The following is a 13,684-nucleotide window of genomic DNA, read 5'->3' on the forward strand; positions in this document are numbered from 1 at the left end:
TCTTTATGCATGAGTCCTGAGTCTTTGGAATGTTAGAACTAGAAGAGCCTTAGACCAGCCCCTCATTGTACAGATGAAGGAATGGAGGTCCAGAGGTAGGCTTGACCTGCCCAGGACACACAGGGATGGACCAAAACACAGACTGAAACCAACATCTTGAGAGAACTCTGTCATCCACCTGGCCATGGCCTGGGCCCATCCTTCCCTTGGTTTGGCTCTTTTCCTAGCTGGGACCTTGAAGAAGTGACCCATGAGTCCCTTCATTTGAGCCTGGGCTACTCTGCCTCTTAATTTCTCCGTTGTGTCAAATTGAGTTACCAACATCAATACTTGATTTTTGCTGTGGCAGGGAGCTCCAAAAACCCATTCTAAGAATAAGATGAGGCAGCATGGTATAGAGACTAAGGGTGGAAAGATAATCTGGGTTCAAATTGTGGCTCCTCCATGTACTAGCTTTGTAACCTTGGTCAAGTCACTTTAACCTCTCCATGCTTCAGTTTCCTCATCTGTAAAATGGTAATAGTATCAGAGAGTTAGTGTAAGATTGAATGAGGAAATTCTCATAAAGGGCTAATACACAAGCATTTATTAAGTAAATAAATAAGTTGGCTATGATTGCCATTTAACAGACAAGGAAATGGAAGCTCACAGAGGTTACATGACTTGCCAAAATTCACATGATTTTCTAGAAGCGGGGCCATGGTTTTACTCAGTGCTGTTTCCAGTATAGTCTGCTGTCTAATGCATGGTCCTGTCTATGCTCACTCAGATACAGATTCAAATGAGTGGACTTCAGGGAGTCTTTGACACTGTCAGAAATACCAGTCCCTCATTGCCTTCTGGCCTGTTCTGAAGTAGTCATGATGTTAGCAATTAAGAGTGAGGATGTCAAATTCAATCAGCAAACTGAGTCCAAAAAATGCTGACCAAATGCTAATGTTTATTTCCCCTTTGACCTCAATTAAATGAGCCAAGTAGTCCCTGCTGTCTCATGTTGAGTTCACAGTAAAGTTCACAGCCACCTAAAATTGCATTATCATGTGTACTAACCCACCCTCTATGCTCATTTGGGGTGGGGGAGTGTAAGGATTACGTCCTTTGTATCTGAAGCAGCTATGACTGCTAGTGGTCACTCCCTGTGTGCTTTGGGAATGGCTGGACATTTCTGGAGGTTTTTCACTGGTTGGGTCAAGGAGCTCCCCCAGACAGAGAGGCCTCTGCTGTCAGCAGCCCATCTTGGATGCCCGTCATTCCAGGTTAATGGGATTGACCTGCGGAGCGCCAGCCACGAAGAAGCCATCACAGCCCTGAGGCAGACCCCCCAGAAGGTGCGACTGGTGGTATATAGAGATGAGGCGCACTACAGAGATGAGGAGAACTTAGAGATTTTCCCCGTGGATCTGCAGAAGAAGGCTGGCCGAGGACTGGGCCTGAGCATCGTTGGGAAGCGGTAAGGAAACGCTGTGAAGGTCAGGATTGATTGGCCTCGTTCCTTCAGAGTTTTAAGGGCTAAAGCCTATAAACACTGAAAGATAAAGCTTAGTGTAAACTAATGATATGATTTCTAAAATTAACATTTTTATGAATACTTGAATGAGATAGGTCATGTTTCTGAGCAAGATCTTAGCCCAAAAATGTGTCATATAAAGATAGAACTCTAAGCCCAGTTGACCCAGACTGTTCAGACTTTTATCCCCATGGAGAGTAAGAACAGAGTTTCCAAGGTTCTTTCAACTTGGAGTCACTTAGATCTGAGGCTTGCAGGGGTTAATTAAAGCAACCACACCCAAGAAACAGCTGATATCAAGAAAGAGATTTAGGGCTTCCCTGGTGGCGCAGTGGTTAAGAATCTGCCTGCTAATGCAGGGGACACGGGTTCGAGCCCTGGTCTGGGAAGATCCCACATGCCACGGAGCAGCTGGGCCCGTGAGCCACAACTGAGCCTGCGCATCTGGAGCCTGTGCCCCGCAACGGGAGGGGCCGCGATAGTGAAAGGCCCGCGCACCGCGATGAAGAGTGGCCCCCGCTTGCCGCAACTAGAGAAAGCCCTCGCACGAACTGAAGACCCAACACAGCCAAAAATAAATAAATAAATAAAGTAGCTATAAAATTAAAAAAAAAAAAAAAAAAAAAAAAAGTACTAACCATGTGCCACAAACTCAGGAATGACAACAGAACCACAGTGGTAGGGAGTTGATTTTCATTAAAAAAAAAAAAAAAAAAAAAAGAAAGAGATTTATATATACAATGTTGGGTTAGGAAAATTGCTTTGCCATAGAGTACCATGTTAATTTCATACTCAGTTAACTTAAACTAGTTGAGTAGTTCCTGAGACCAGCTGAGTTGACATAGTCGATAGACATAGATTCTTCATGACTATAGTTTTCTATTAAGACAGATGTCCCCAAAATAATAGCTTGCAGCAAAAATGTAGGTAGATCCTCGTGGCTAGGCTACTCTTTTGAAATCTATGCTGCTTACCCGTGTGATAGGAATTGCAGTAATTACTCCAGAATAATATTAACAGGTTAGAGAAGTAAGTAAAATTTTGAAACTGCAATTCTAGCTTCCACAGTTTACTGGCTTTAGATATCTAGTGTGCATTTATTCCAACAGGGCTGCAGGATTTTCATGTAACACCCCAATATAGCCTTAAATGGCATCAAACATATTCTTAGGAAGAATTGAAGTTGGTTTTATATATCTTGTGTCATGTGCCCTCACAGACCTCTGATGACTAGCCTAGTGGGTTTTTTCCAGCAGTCCAAGCTGTTATTAAGATACTAGCTACCATTTTTGAGCACTGATTTTTGCGCCACGTACTGTGCTCTCATGATCTCTTTTTTACTTCAGCACCATAAAACCATCAATTTGGAAATGCATTATGAAACAAGAGAGCTGAGACTCATATTTCTAAGCAAACTCAGTGGACATCTGGGTACAGAGCAACTGACAGAGCCCATGTTGAAGTTTGCTTTCTTGCTGTGATGCATACACGTGCCTGGAGAGATTCCATTTAGAGTAATGGTTTTTCCTTTATTGTCTCGTAGTGGATTGATGAAATAATCTTCATACAACACCAGCATTTTAGATTGAGTTTGTAAGGAACATTTATATTCCTTAGCACAAAAGTTTTCATTATAAAAGATAAGATGTAGGGACTTCCCTGGTGGCACAGTGGTTAAGAATCTGCCTGCTAATGCAGGGAACACAGGTTCAAGCCCTGGTCCGGGAAGATCCCACATGCCATGGCCTGTGCGCCACAACTACTGAGTCTGCGCTCTAGAGCCTGCGAGCCACAACTACTGAGCCTGCGTGCCAAAACTACTGAAGCCTGTGTGCTTAGAACCTGAGCTCCGCAACAAGAGAAGCCACTGCGATGAGAAGCCCGCGCACTGCAACGAAGAGTAGCCCCCGCTCACCGCAACTAGAGAAAGCCCGCGCGCAGCAACAAAGGCCCAACGCAGCCAAAAATAATAAATAAATAAAATAAAAAAACAAAAACCCATCTGAGCTAGAATGAGTTCATCTTTTTAAAAAAAAAAAAAGATAAGATGTATAAGCTCTCAAAATTCACAATTCTTTGCCTAGCAATTCCACGACTAGGAATTTATCCTAACGATATGCTTGTAGATATGTTATTCACTGCACATAGTTTGCAGTAGCTAAAGAATGGAAATAACCTATTGATATATGTCCACCAATAGTTTACTAATAAATGAAATTAAGGAACATTCATAGAATAGTATGTAGCCATAGAAAGAAAACATTGAGGAAGCTCCAAGTGCTAATAAAGACCAGTTGCCAAGGTATTAAGTGAAAAAAACAAAGTTAAAGAAAACAAAACTGAGGGAAAAAAGGAGTGTATGTGCATGTATATCCATTTACAAGCATGTGTACTATACCCACATGCATTTGCTTACGTATACACAGAATATCTCTTGGAGATACCCAAGAAATGAGTAACATTGGTTACCTCTGAGAGGGAAACTTGGGGACAGGGGAACAGAGGTGAGAGGTGAACTCCCCCCCGCCTTTTTAACCTCTTGAATTTTGAGACATTTATTTATTCATCAAATAAATAAACATAATTAAAACCTTAAAGTAATGAAGGCAGGGAAAGAGAGGGAGAATGAGAAAAAAACTAGAAGTAGATCATATGATAATAATTGAGCTGATCTCTAAGGAAATAACCTGTACGTTTTAATAGTACTTAATTCTACTTGTTAAAGTGAATTTCCATTTTATTTCACTAAAATTATCCTCTTGCAGAAATTATGCCCTTGGGCCAATGAAAGTGAATATTACAGGCAACGTAAATAGGTATAAGCTATTTAAAGGACAAGCACTCTGAGGTTTATCATTTGGGAAGAATATCAGTAATCTCAGAATTAGTATAGAAATATTAGGTTGTGCCATTACACTGCTTTATGGTATTCACAGAAATGGAAGTGGAGTGTTTATTTCTGACATCGTGAAAGGTGGAGCCGCAGACCTTGATGGGAGATTGATTCAGGGAGACCAGATCTTATCTGTGAATGGGGAGGACATGAGAAGTGCCTCCCAGGAAACAGTGGCCACTGTCCTCAAGGTGAGTCCCTAGCTGCTTTCTGCGTGGCTGGTATAACTCAAGTCCAATGGGAACAGTTCTAATCTGGCTTGTTTATAAAATGTGTTGAATTTTATGCTGATTCTAGTTTCTTACTAGAGACCTAATATCTGATTATTTTAACCAATCAGGAATAGCTCTAAAAGAAAGCAATTATACTGAATAACAGGATTGAAGGGAACCCTGTTTGGGGATTTAAGCTAGTTTTTCATACTTGTGAGAATTCCGAGTATCCTCAATTGTCCTCTAAATGCATTTGATGGGACAGGTTCTCCTGGAGTCAGAAAATGTATCCTCCTCCCTCTTGGGCTATATTAACATGAATTCATCAAATCCAGCGTTTATTGCTTGAAGGAACATTAAAGATTGTGAAAGACCAAGTCCTTCATCTCACAGTGAAGTCTGAGAAAGTAGAATGGCATGCCCAAGATCGCAGAGCTGCGCTTGAGGCGTTTTCCTGCCACCCAAGCTGTCTCTCACTGAAGTTGCCGGGAGGCTAAGGCTCAAGGTTCCCTTCCAAGTGTCTCTGCCACATGGACCCTACCTCCCTTGGAAGAAACTGGTTAATAAGAATCCTTGTAAATTGCCATTCAGCTATAACCAGGTGTATCTTACTCTGTTTCACAAATACTATAGCTGTAGGAGCTTTTGCAAAGATAAATGAATTTTATTTTAAAATCCTGCTTTCCTAAAATAGTCAACTATCAGTTATTACTCAAGAGAGGACTTGTATTAGATTACCTCTGTGTTTGATTTTTCTGTCCTCCTTTTCACCACTTTTTCTTAATCATTTCACCGCTTGCAAATACTTTCATCAGAAGGGAAAAGGAAGAGAAAGGAGGTGAATTGAAATGTAATCCTTTTAATGTGTTTAAAGAAGTCACAAAATCATGAGATGAATAGCATTGAGTTGATAAATTTTTGTGACCTTGTGTGATTTTTTTGATAACTGAATTTCCTTTCTACCTTCAGCCTTCATCAGCCATTTACAGTTCTTGGCTGCAGAGAGATGAATGGAGGCACTGCCATGAGAATTTAGAACACAAATCCTACTGTTTTTCACCTCTGTTCTTTTCTTGTCTTCCCAAGTGTGCACAGGGGCTTGTGCAGCTAGAGATTGGAAGACTCCGAGCTGGTTCCTGGACCTCCTCGAGGAAGACATCACAGAACAGTCAGGTTGTTGATGGCTTCCCGTTAGACTGGCTCACCTGTCCCAATTGAGAGAAAGTTCCCCATTTCATAAATGATTGTTTGGAAATAATGTGTAATATACAGCATATTCACAACACCAAGTTCAGTGTACTTTAATGTGCTTGAAATAGAAAGTGAAAGGTGGGATGGGAATTCATTAATCCCTAGATTTTTCTCTCCTTTATTGCCTGCAAATGTTTTCTTAGAACCCCTTTTCTCTCCCACTATTAGTTCTATATTGCCTAGGCATTGCATGTACACAGCTGTGTTTATTTTAAAAAGAAAGAAGTAACATCTGGTGGCAATTTGACCCTCATTAGAACAACATTGTTCTATTCATTCAATTAAATATTGCTATAAAGTTAACTTGTGAATAGCCACTCACACATGCTGAGAGCAATTAATGGTATATTCCTGGGAGACCAAAGTGGGGGGGGGGGTTTCTCCTGTGGGAGGGAGGCCTTAGTGGGTGATATTTTGTGGGTTAGCAAACATCTCATGTTTATTTGCAAGGCTGATGTAAGTGCCACTTTTTTTTCAACAAAGTATATTTCACTGTATTTTTTTTTTTTTTTTCATTGTAATGGCTGACAAAATCAAGACGGTAGACAATATGTTAAGTCCCATTTGGTACATAATGAAACTATAGAAACTTACATGGGACCCCCAATCCCTTTTGTGGGTTATTAGATGGGCCTTTGTTTTGAGGTTAAAAGCACGACTTTCGGTCTCCTTCCTAATTTCCTTAAAGCCTCTCCAAGACCTTTGTTTAGATGATGTTCTGATTTTATGGTTAGCACACAGGTGCTTCTGGAATTAAGTTAGCTGCCCCTTTTGCCTCATTGGTGTTAGAAAATGAGTGAAGAAAAAGCAACATTGTTCAGATAGGATCACAGATTAGCTGGCTTGTCTTAGATAATCATCAGAGCAATCAAACCCAATAAACATCATGTTAAGTTTGGAACTTTTTTTTTTTTTTTTGCATTTCTGGTTTATGTAATGGGCAGCAAATATCATGTGTACTAAGAGACAGTGGTGCAGTAGGATTCTAGAGGTCAGTAGTTGGTGAGGACTCTGACCAGACTTGTATCAAAAGTGGGAACTTGAGATGCAAAATAGTTGTCTCGACTTCTTCCTTAATGGAAGACTCAACTTGAGTGATTTCATTGAAGCCCTATTGTACATAGAGGTTAGAATGCAGAATGAACAATACTGGAGATGAAATTTTTCTTCCTGGAGAGTATAGGAGGGCAACACAGAAGGGGTTCAATTGGGTCTCACTCCAAAAGGAGTTTGATAGATTGAAAAGAGAGAAAAGGTATCCCAGACAGAGGATGTAGCCTAGGCAAAGGCACAAAGGGGTACAAGGAATTCCAGTGTTTTAAGAAAATTTAGGACTGACAGGTGAGGTGGTAGGTAGAACTGGATTTCTGTCCTTGAGGAATGTATATGTGCATCTTAGTGATGAATAAAGTTTACACTCAGGTTAAATACAAAGCTAACACATTTAGAGGCTCTATTATTAAAGGTCAAAAACCCACCATGACCATTTATCTGTTATGTAAATGTGAGCTGTCATATTTCAGAAACCTGGGACGAAGTATCAAATACTTTTCTTTAACCTCTTTGCACAGAATTTTAATTTCAGAGGGTAGAAGTTTAATTCAATTTTAAGCAAAACAGAAAATATATATTATCCTTACTTTGTCCTTAAAATTATGACCTAGATGATATGAACGTCTGTACTGTTATGTAGCTAATGGGAAGAAGGCTTGTAGCAGGCTGTGAAAAGGAAGTGTCCTCCATCTTCAAGAATTGAATATCAACCCATGACCCAGATGGAGAAAAAGAGGAACCCATTCCCAAACATTTCCCCTCCAAACCTTTTTAAAGCAGTCAGGACTCTCTAGGGGCACAGATTTCCTTCTGGGCAATTATAAGATAGGGAGGCAGATGCCTCCTTTTGAGGGTCTAGGAGAACTTTAACTCGTTGACTTGGCCTAGAGAAAGTGGGTTCATTAAGAGAGCTCTTCTAGCCATGGGGCTACCAAGCCTCTTTTTAAAAAAATTGTTCTCCTACCAACCAGGAAAGAGTATCTTTACTCTGCAGAGGAAAATGTATAATGGTAAAAACACTTGAGAAATCTTTTCCTCAGATAACTGAGGGAGCACTGCCAGGCAAAGTTCATATTTCTAAAGGCCTTGACAAACACAATATTCTGAGATTTTGTTTAGGCAAAGGTTATAATATGCTGTACTTCCTCATTTCTGAGTAGTTATCTATTATAGCACCATTGATTTAAATCATATCCTTTCAGGAAAAATGTAAAAACACTCCTTTATATATATATATCCATTGTGAAGTGTACTGATGTCTGTAACTTACTCTGAAATGAATTTTTTTTTTAAAGGCAAATTGAGTGATGAATAGATATGTAACAAAAAATATATAGTAAAATATTAATTGTGGAATCTAGGTGGTGTGTCTACTGTATCATTCAACTTTTCTGTATATTTGAAATTTTTCATATTTAAGGAATGTTAAAATATTAAACAACTTTCATCATACTAAGGAAATGGATCAAATTATAATTTGTCAGGTAATAATTATGGTCTTAGGTTTACCTCAAAATTTTGAGGCAGTTAAAGCATAACCGTGAGAATTCGATAGAAAAAATTCTTTATTCATTAGTGGTGTCATTGTTTTCTGCATTGGAAAGATCCTTCACTGTGCATATGATTTTCATTGCATATGATTTTCATTGACTAGCCACTAGCCAGACATGACTATACATTATCTAAATTTATTTAAATAAATGTTAGATTTATTTTAAAAAGACAGTAATGGAGGTATAGCAGATTGAGCTGAATTATTACCAACTCTAGGAAAATCTTTGAGGAAAAAAAAAATTTTAATATTCCTAAAATAACATATTCCCCTGATATTTACTGCTTTTTCTTACAGTTGAGGGTTCTATTTGATCAAGTTCCCATAACTCTAGATTTTATTATATTTGTTTTAGCAAAATAGATCAGTAGTTTAGATAAAAAGAAAATAAATGTTGCCTGTAGTCCCAAATGACACTTAGTGTGGCATTAACTGATCATATGTAAACACTGTGTAACAGGCTAGGAAAATGTTTCTGATTTCACGTGGAACACAAAGAGCTGAAATTACTGCACGTTTTCTACCTTGACGATTGAAACCACATTTAAAAGCACGTATAACGGAGAAAGCAGTGGAGCAAATGTTAAATGGGATTGTTTAGGGTGATAAGAGAGGGAGCGTGAGTAATTTTTGTTTTCTTTTCTGGCCTCCACGGAATCTTCTATTACATGGTTAGGGCTACTTCAGTAAGTAAAATAGTAATGAGAAGTATGAATTTCTAAGACTGACCACTGCGTTTCCTTTTCAGCCGAGTCAGTGCAGCACCCACAGCAGCCTTCACCCTTCCCTTGCTCCTGTTATCACCAGCCTGCACAACCTGGTCGGCACAAAAAGAGCTTCGGATCCTTCCCCCAAAAACTCAGGTATTACTTGAGACACACCCTCAGCAAAACGATCCCTGTTACCCAATTAAAAAAATTTTTTTTTAAATTTTTTATTGGAGTATAGTTGATTTACAATGTTGTGTTAGTTTCAGGTGTACAGCAAAAATATTTTTAAATCTTTGAACATGGCCACATAAGCCCCAAGCTTTCTGAAAGTCCTGTTCTAAAGGAAGGAAAGCCATAGAGATTCGTTTTTGGAATGTGCCTTTAACTTTACGCATGAAAGAGAGAAAAGCAGAAATCTAAAGTACTTCATAAAGTAAAACCATTTCCAAAGAGAAAATTTAAAAATTACAGGTCCCTCGAGGAAGGTCAGAAGTGCATATCCCATCATGGGTGGGGTGGGGAAGGCATCTTTTTAAGCCTTTCCTTGGGTAAGATTATCTTTGATTAAGGCAGAAAAATGTTCAGTGAAACAAAAGTGGCTCACCCTCCAAGCCATTTAATCACCATATTCCAGGCAGCGGCTGCTACAGGCCATCAGCTTTTGTCAGACCAAATGATTATGGCCACATCTATCTCAAACAGAGAGGACTTGTTTAAAATAGAGGACATATCCCCTGATTGATGGTCGCCAGTTTGAATTTTGAGAAAGGGTATAATGCCTGCTTGCCTCAGTATTCTCTCCTGAAAGACCTAGAAAATGATACCATTTTCATGGGAAAATATTATATCCTAAATATATTGTCTCTTACTTTTAAAAAGTTAATTTGTTGCTTCTTCATAGGCACGGATGTGGGACTAAGGACCATTGAGATAATCAGGGTAAGTCAGTTATTTTGCTTTTTTTCTAATTTGTGTTGCATAATATGTACATCTTTCCCTCAATACAATATATTGGATTGTTAGTGTGTTCTTTTAAGTTACTGAAGGCAATATATGGTCTATGTGACACAAGCAGACTTAGGAAAATATAGTAAAGCACATACATGACCACTGTGAACTTTTTGGTACACCACATTCACTTCATTTTGTGCACTGTGTTTAAATTTTAAAAAACAAAAAATGGTATCATATTAGACATATTCTTGCAGCTTGTCATTTTAGTTTAAAGCATGGACTTTTAGCCGTGTGAATAACTATTTTTTGACAGCAGATGGTATGATTTTTGTCAGTTACATAGTATTCCATTGTATGAATGTGCTGTAATTTTTCTTAACCAATGTCCTCTTATTAAACAATTAGCATATTTCTCAACTTTTGCCATCTTTTATAGCAAAATGTCTTTGTATTTTCTTTTTGGATCATATCATGGGTGATTTCTTTAGAATTATTTCTTAGAAATGAAATTGTTGAGTCAAAATCCACACTCGTTTAAAGGCTTTTATATATAATGCCAAATTGCCCTCCTGAGAAGATTGTGTAAAATGCGTTTCAGTTCATAAAGTTGTCAAATCCTGATTTTCAGATTCCTGAAAATCCTGTGCGATTTTTCAGACTCCGGTGTGATATCCAGAATATTGGCAAGCAGTTTTATTTTGCTTATTCTTACCATTAAATTTGGGATTCAAGAAATAGTGAAAAAATTATGACCTTGTTGTAATCATGGATCAACTTCAGTAAAGTGATATCCAGCTTAACTTAGTTCTCTGGACTCAATTATAGTTGTGTTTAAAGACACTCTACCATTATTAGCTCTATGACCTTTGTCAAGTTACTTAACCTCAATTTGCTTATCTGTAGATTGGGGGTGATAACCCTTACCTCACAAGGTAAATCTTGTTGTGTGGATTAAATGAGGTGTAATGCATACAGTATACTTAGCATAGTACCTAGTTCATCATGAGTGTCCAGGAATTCATTATTATTAACTACAGCTTTGACTAAATCTGCCTTATTTGTTCCCAGTATCTTTCCACCAGAGCGGCAACTCAAATGTTCCTCGGATGGGGAAGTTAAATGTACCAACATGTGCATAATTAAGGATAAATTAAGGAAACATCACAATGGATTTGAACAAAGCCAAATTATTCCATAAATTTCTCCTCATTCCACGATTTATAACATATTATTTTATGTTTCCTTAGTCATTTCAGCTGCTTGTTTTTACAGGCTTTTATAAAAAGGCCTGCTCCTACCCACCCTGTTCTCCCACATACGATCCGAGCAGAAACTTCATAATGGAACGCATCTTACCATTTGCATGTAGGGTTTTACTACTGATGCATTCAGAAAATAGAAGCTAGACACAAACACTTTGGAAAACAGAATATTAAAGTTGTTGTCATTTTGTTCTTTTTCCTTTGTCCAACTTTATCGAGGTCAAATTGAAACACACTAACCTGTGTATATTTTTAAGTGATCAGGTAAAACTGCAGAAGCCTTGCAACCCTATTGGTCCCTTTTCTGCAACCACTCCCCTAACATTTATGTCATTGTTGTCATATGTTTACATCTACATAAATTGAGAACCCCACCAGACAATGGTGTCATCTTGGCTTTAAACTGTCCTGCATATTTGAAAAAACTTAACAAGAAATTGATCACATTTTACTGGTTCTCTGCATGTTGAGTAACTTAGGGGTTCTTCCCAGCCCTGGTGAATGTTATGCTGTGTAGACTCTGAGGAATGCTGGTGTTTATGTTTTAGCAGGCATCCACCCAGTTAGGCTCAGACTGCAAGTTATGTCACCTTTTGTAAGTGGTGGTTCAAAACTCAGTTCAGTTCCCGAGTGTGGGTCTGTCCCTCATATGCGTGGCTTAGACTGAGCCTGAGAATTCTGTGGATTCACTCACAGAGGGACAGGATCCCCTTCTCTGACTCTCTCTACTCTAGTTTTCTTCCTTCATTCTCCAGCCATCGGGGCTCCTTTTCCTGGTTCCTCTGACCAGAAAGATGGGAGTTAACATCAAAGTTTTAGCAGTTTGCCCCACCTTTACAGCTCCTTGACTGGGTCTTGTCTTCAGGACAAAGCTGCCAGGAAAACAACTGGGAGATACACCCTCTGCTGTCGTTTCTCCAAGTTTTGGCTCTCCACCACAATTTCTTTGAGTGTCATTACTTTTCAGAAGTCTCAGGTAGTTGTACTTTAAATTTTGACAAGAGGTCTTCATTTTCATCAGTAGGAGAAAGATGCTATAGAGTGTGTATGCCACCATGCTGAAACTGGAACTTGTCATTTATTCTTTTAGTGATTTTTAAAATATTAACCCTGGGATATAAATGTGGGGGAAACCTGCACAAAGGCCAGAATCTCTTCACCAGGGTTGGAGTGAACAAACTGCCTCATCTCATAATCTCAGAGAACATTTTCGGTCGCATGTTACTTCTCTCTCCAAACTCTGTAGTCACTACAGTGGGTGTCCTCAAAGATCCTTTGTTCTAGCACAGTCCTGCAGCTCTTTCAGAGCCAAGTGTGTTTGTTCACACCCAGAAGAGCATGAGATGTGCAGTAATTTAATTGTAAACACCATATGAGGACATACTTGCCAAGTCTGCATCAAAATTGGCCACTACACTGAGCAGTAGCATAGGGTTTTTTTCTTTGTTTTTTTTGTTTTTACTCCTCCTGTTGCCTTTTACTGAGCCCTTTCTGTGGGCCAGGACTGCACTATATCACCTCATTTAATCCTCAGATCAACACTGTGAGGTAGGTGGTTTTCTTCCCACTTTATGCGTAGGGATGGAAGCTCTAAGAGGTTAAGGAACTTCTTTAGGACCCCCAGCTAATTAAGTACTGCAGCTAATTAAGAGCTGAAACACTGGCCTTTCTGACTTCAAAGGCGCTATGGTTAACTCCTATGTTACCCTAGCCTCCTGCATCACGGAAGGATTTTATTCAACAGCTATCTGGGGACAGTCAGGTTGTGGCTCTTTGTTAAACATATAAGTCTTGTTTTCCTTCTTTTTTTAGGAGCTCAGTGATGCCCTTGGAATCAGTATTGCTGGAGGAAGAGGAAGTCCCTTAGGAGATATCCCAATATTTATTGCCATGATTCAGGCCAGCGGTGTGGCCGCACGTACACAGAAGCTTAAAGTAAACAAAGGGGATGGTGAAGTGCTCTCAGCATGTGATGCGGTGGGTGGGAGAGGACATGGCAGCCAGGGGCACTGTGTTTAAAACTGGAATTCCAGCAGCCATCAGAGACCCACACTGAGGGCAAAATGCATTGGAGAAAGTTTATACCTGAAATTCATTATGTCCCTGAACATATAAAAATAGTATCGTTTGTGTCAAAGCTTCTCAATGAAAGAAGAAATTGCAGCTCATTTGCAAAGCCTCCCATATCATTTTTAGCACCTCATTCCACCCAAAATTGATTTTCACCTGAGAGATTTGACCTTAGACTCTTCCTTCCACCAAAAGAATCAACATCCTTATGAATTTTTTT

The 13,684-nt window shown here is 39.1% G+C and overlaps 1 protein-coding gene across 12 annotated transcripts in view; it reads left to right on the forward strand.

The window, feature by feature from the left end:
* Positions 1 to 13,684, forward strand: part of PATJ (PATJ crumbs cell polarity complex component) — a 352,223-nt gene that overhangs the window by 309,706 nt on the left and 28,833 nt on the right. For 11 of the 12 annotated variants that reach the window (XM_059923762.1, XM_059923772.1, XM_059923810.1 and 8 more), the window contains 6 exons: positions 1,257 to 1,450; positions 4,444 to 4,591; positions 5,699 to 5,785; positions 9,217 to 9,331; positions 10,080 to 10,117; positions 13,207 to 13,329. In XM_059923762.1, the coding sequence (XP_059779745.1) occupies positions 1,257 to 1,450; positions 4,444 to 4,591; positions 5,699 to 5,785; positions 9,217 to 9,331; positions 10,080 to 10,117; positions 13,207 to 13,329 (705 nt within the window). The remainder of the gene's footprint in view (positions 1 to 1,256; positions 1,451 to 4,443; positions 4,592 to 5,698; positions 5,786 to 9,216; positions 9,332 to 10,079; positions 10,118 to 13,206; positions 13,330 to 13,684) is intronic. The other variant, XM_059923791.1, reaches the window with a different exon arrangement.

This window comes from Balaenoptera ricei, chromosome 1 (genome assembly GCF_028023285.1).
Source record: "Balaenoptera ricei isolate mBalRic1 chromosome 1, mBalRic1.hap2, whole genome shotgun sequence".
In the NCBI taxonomy this organism is placed as follows: Eukaryota; Metazoa; Chordata; class Mammalia; order Artiodactyla; family Balaenopteridae; genus Balaenoptera; species Balaenoptera ricei.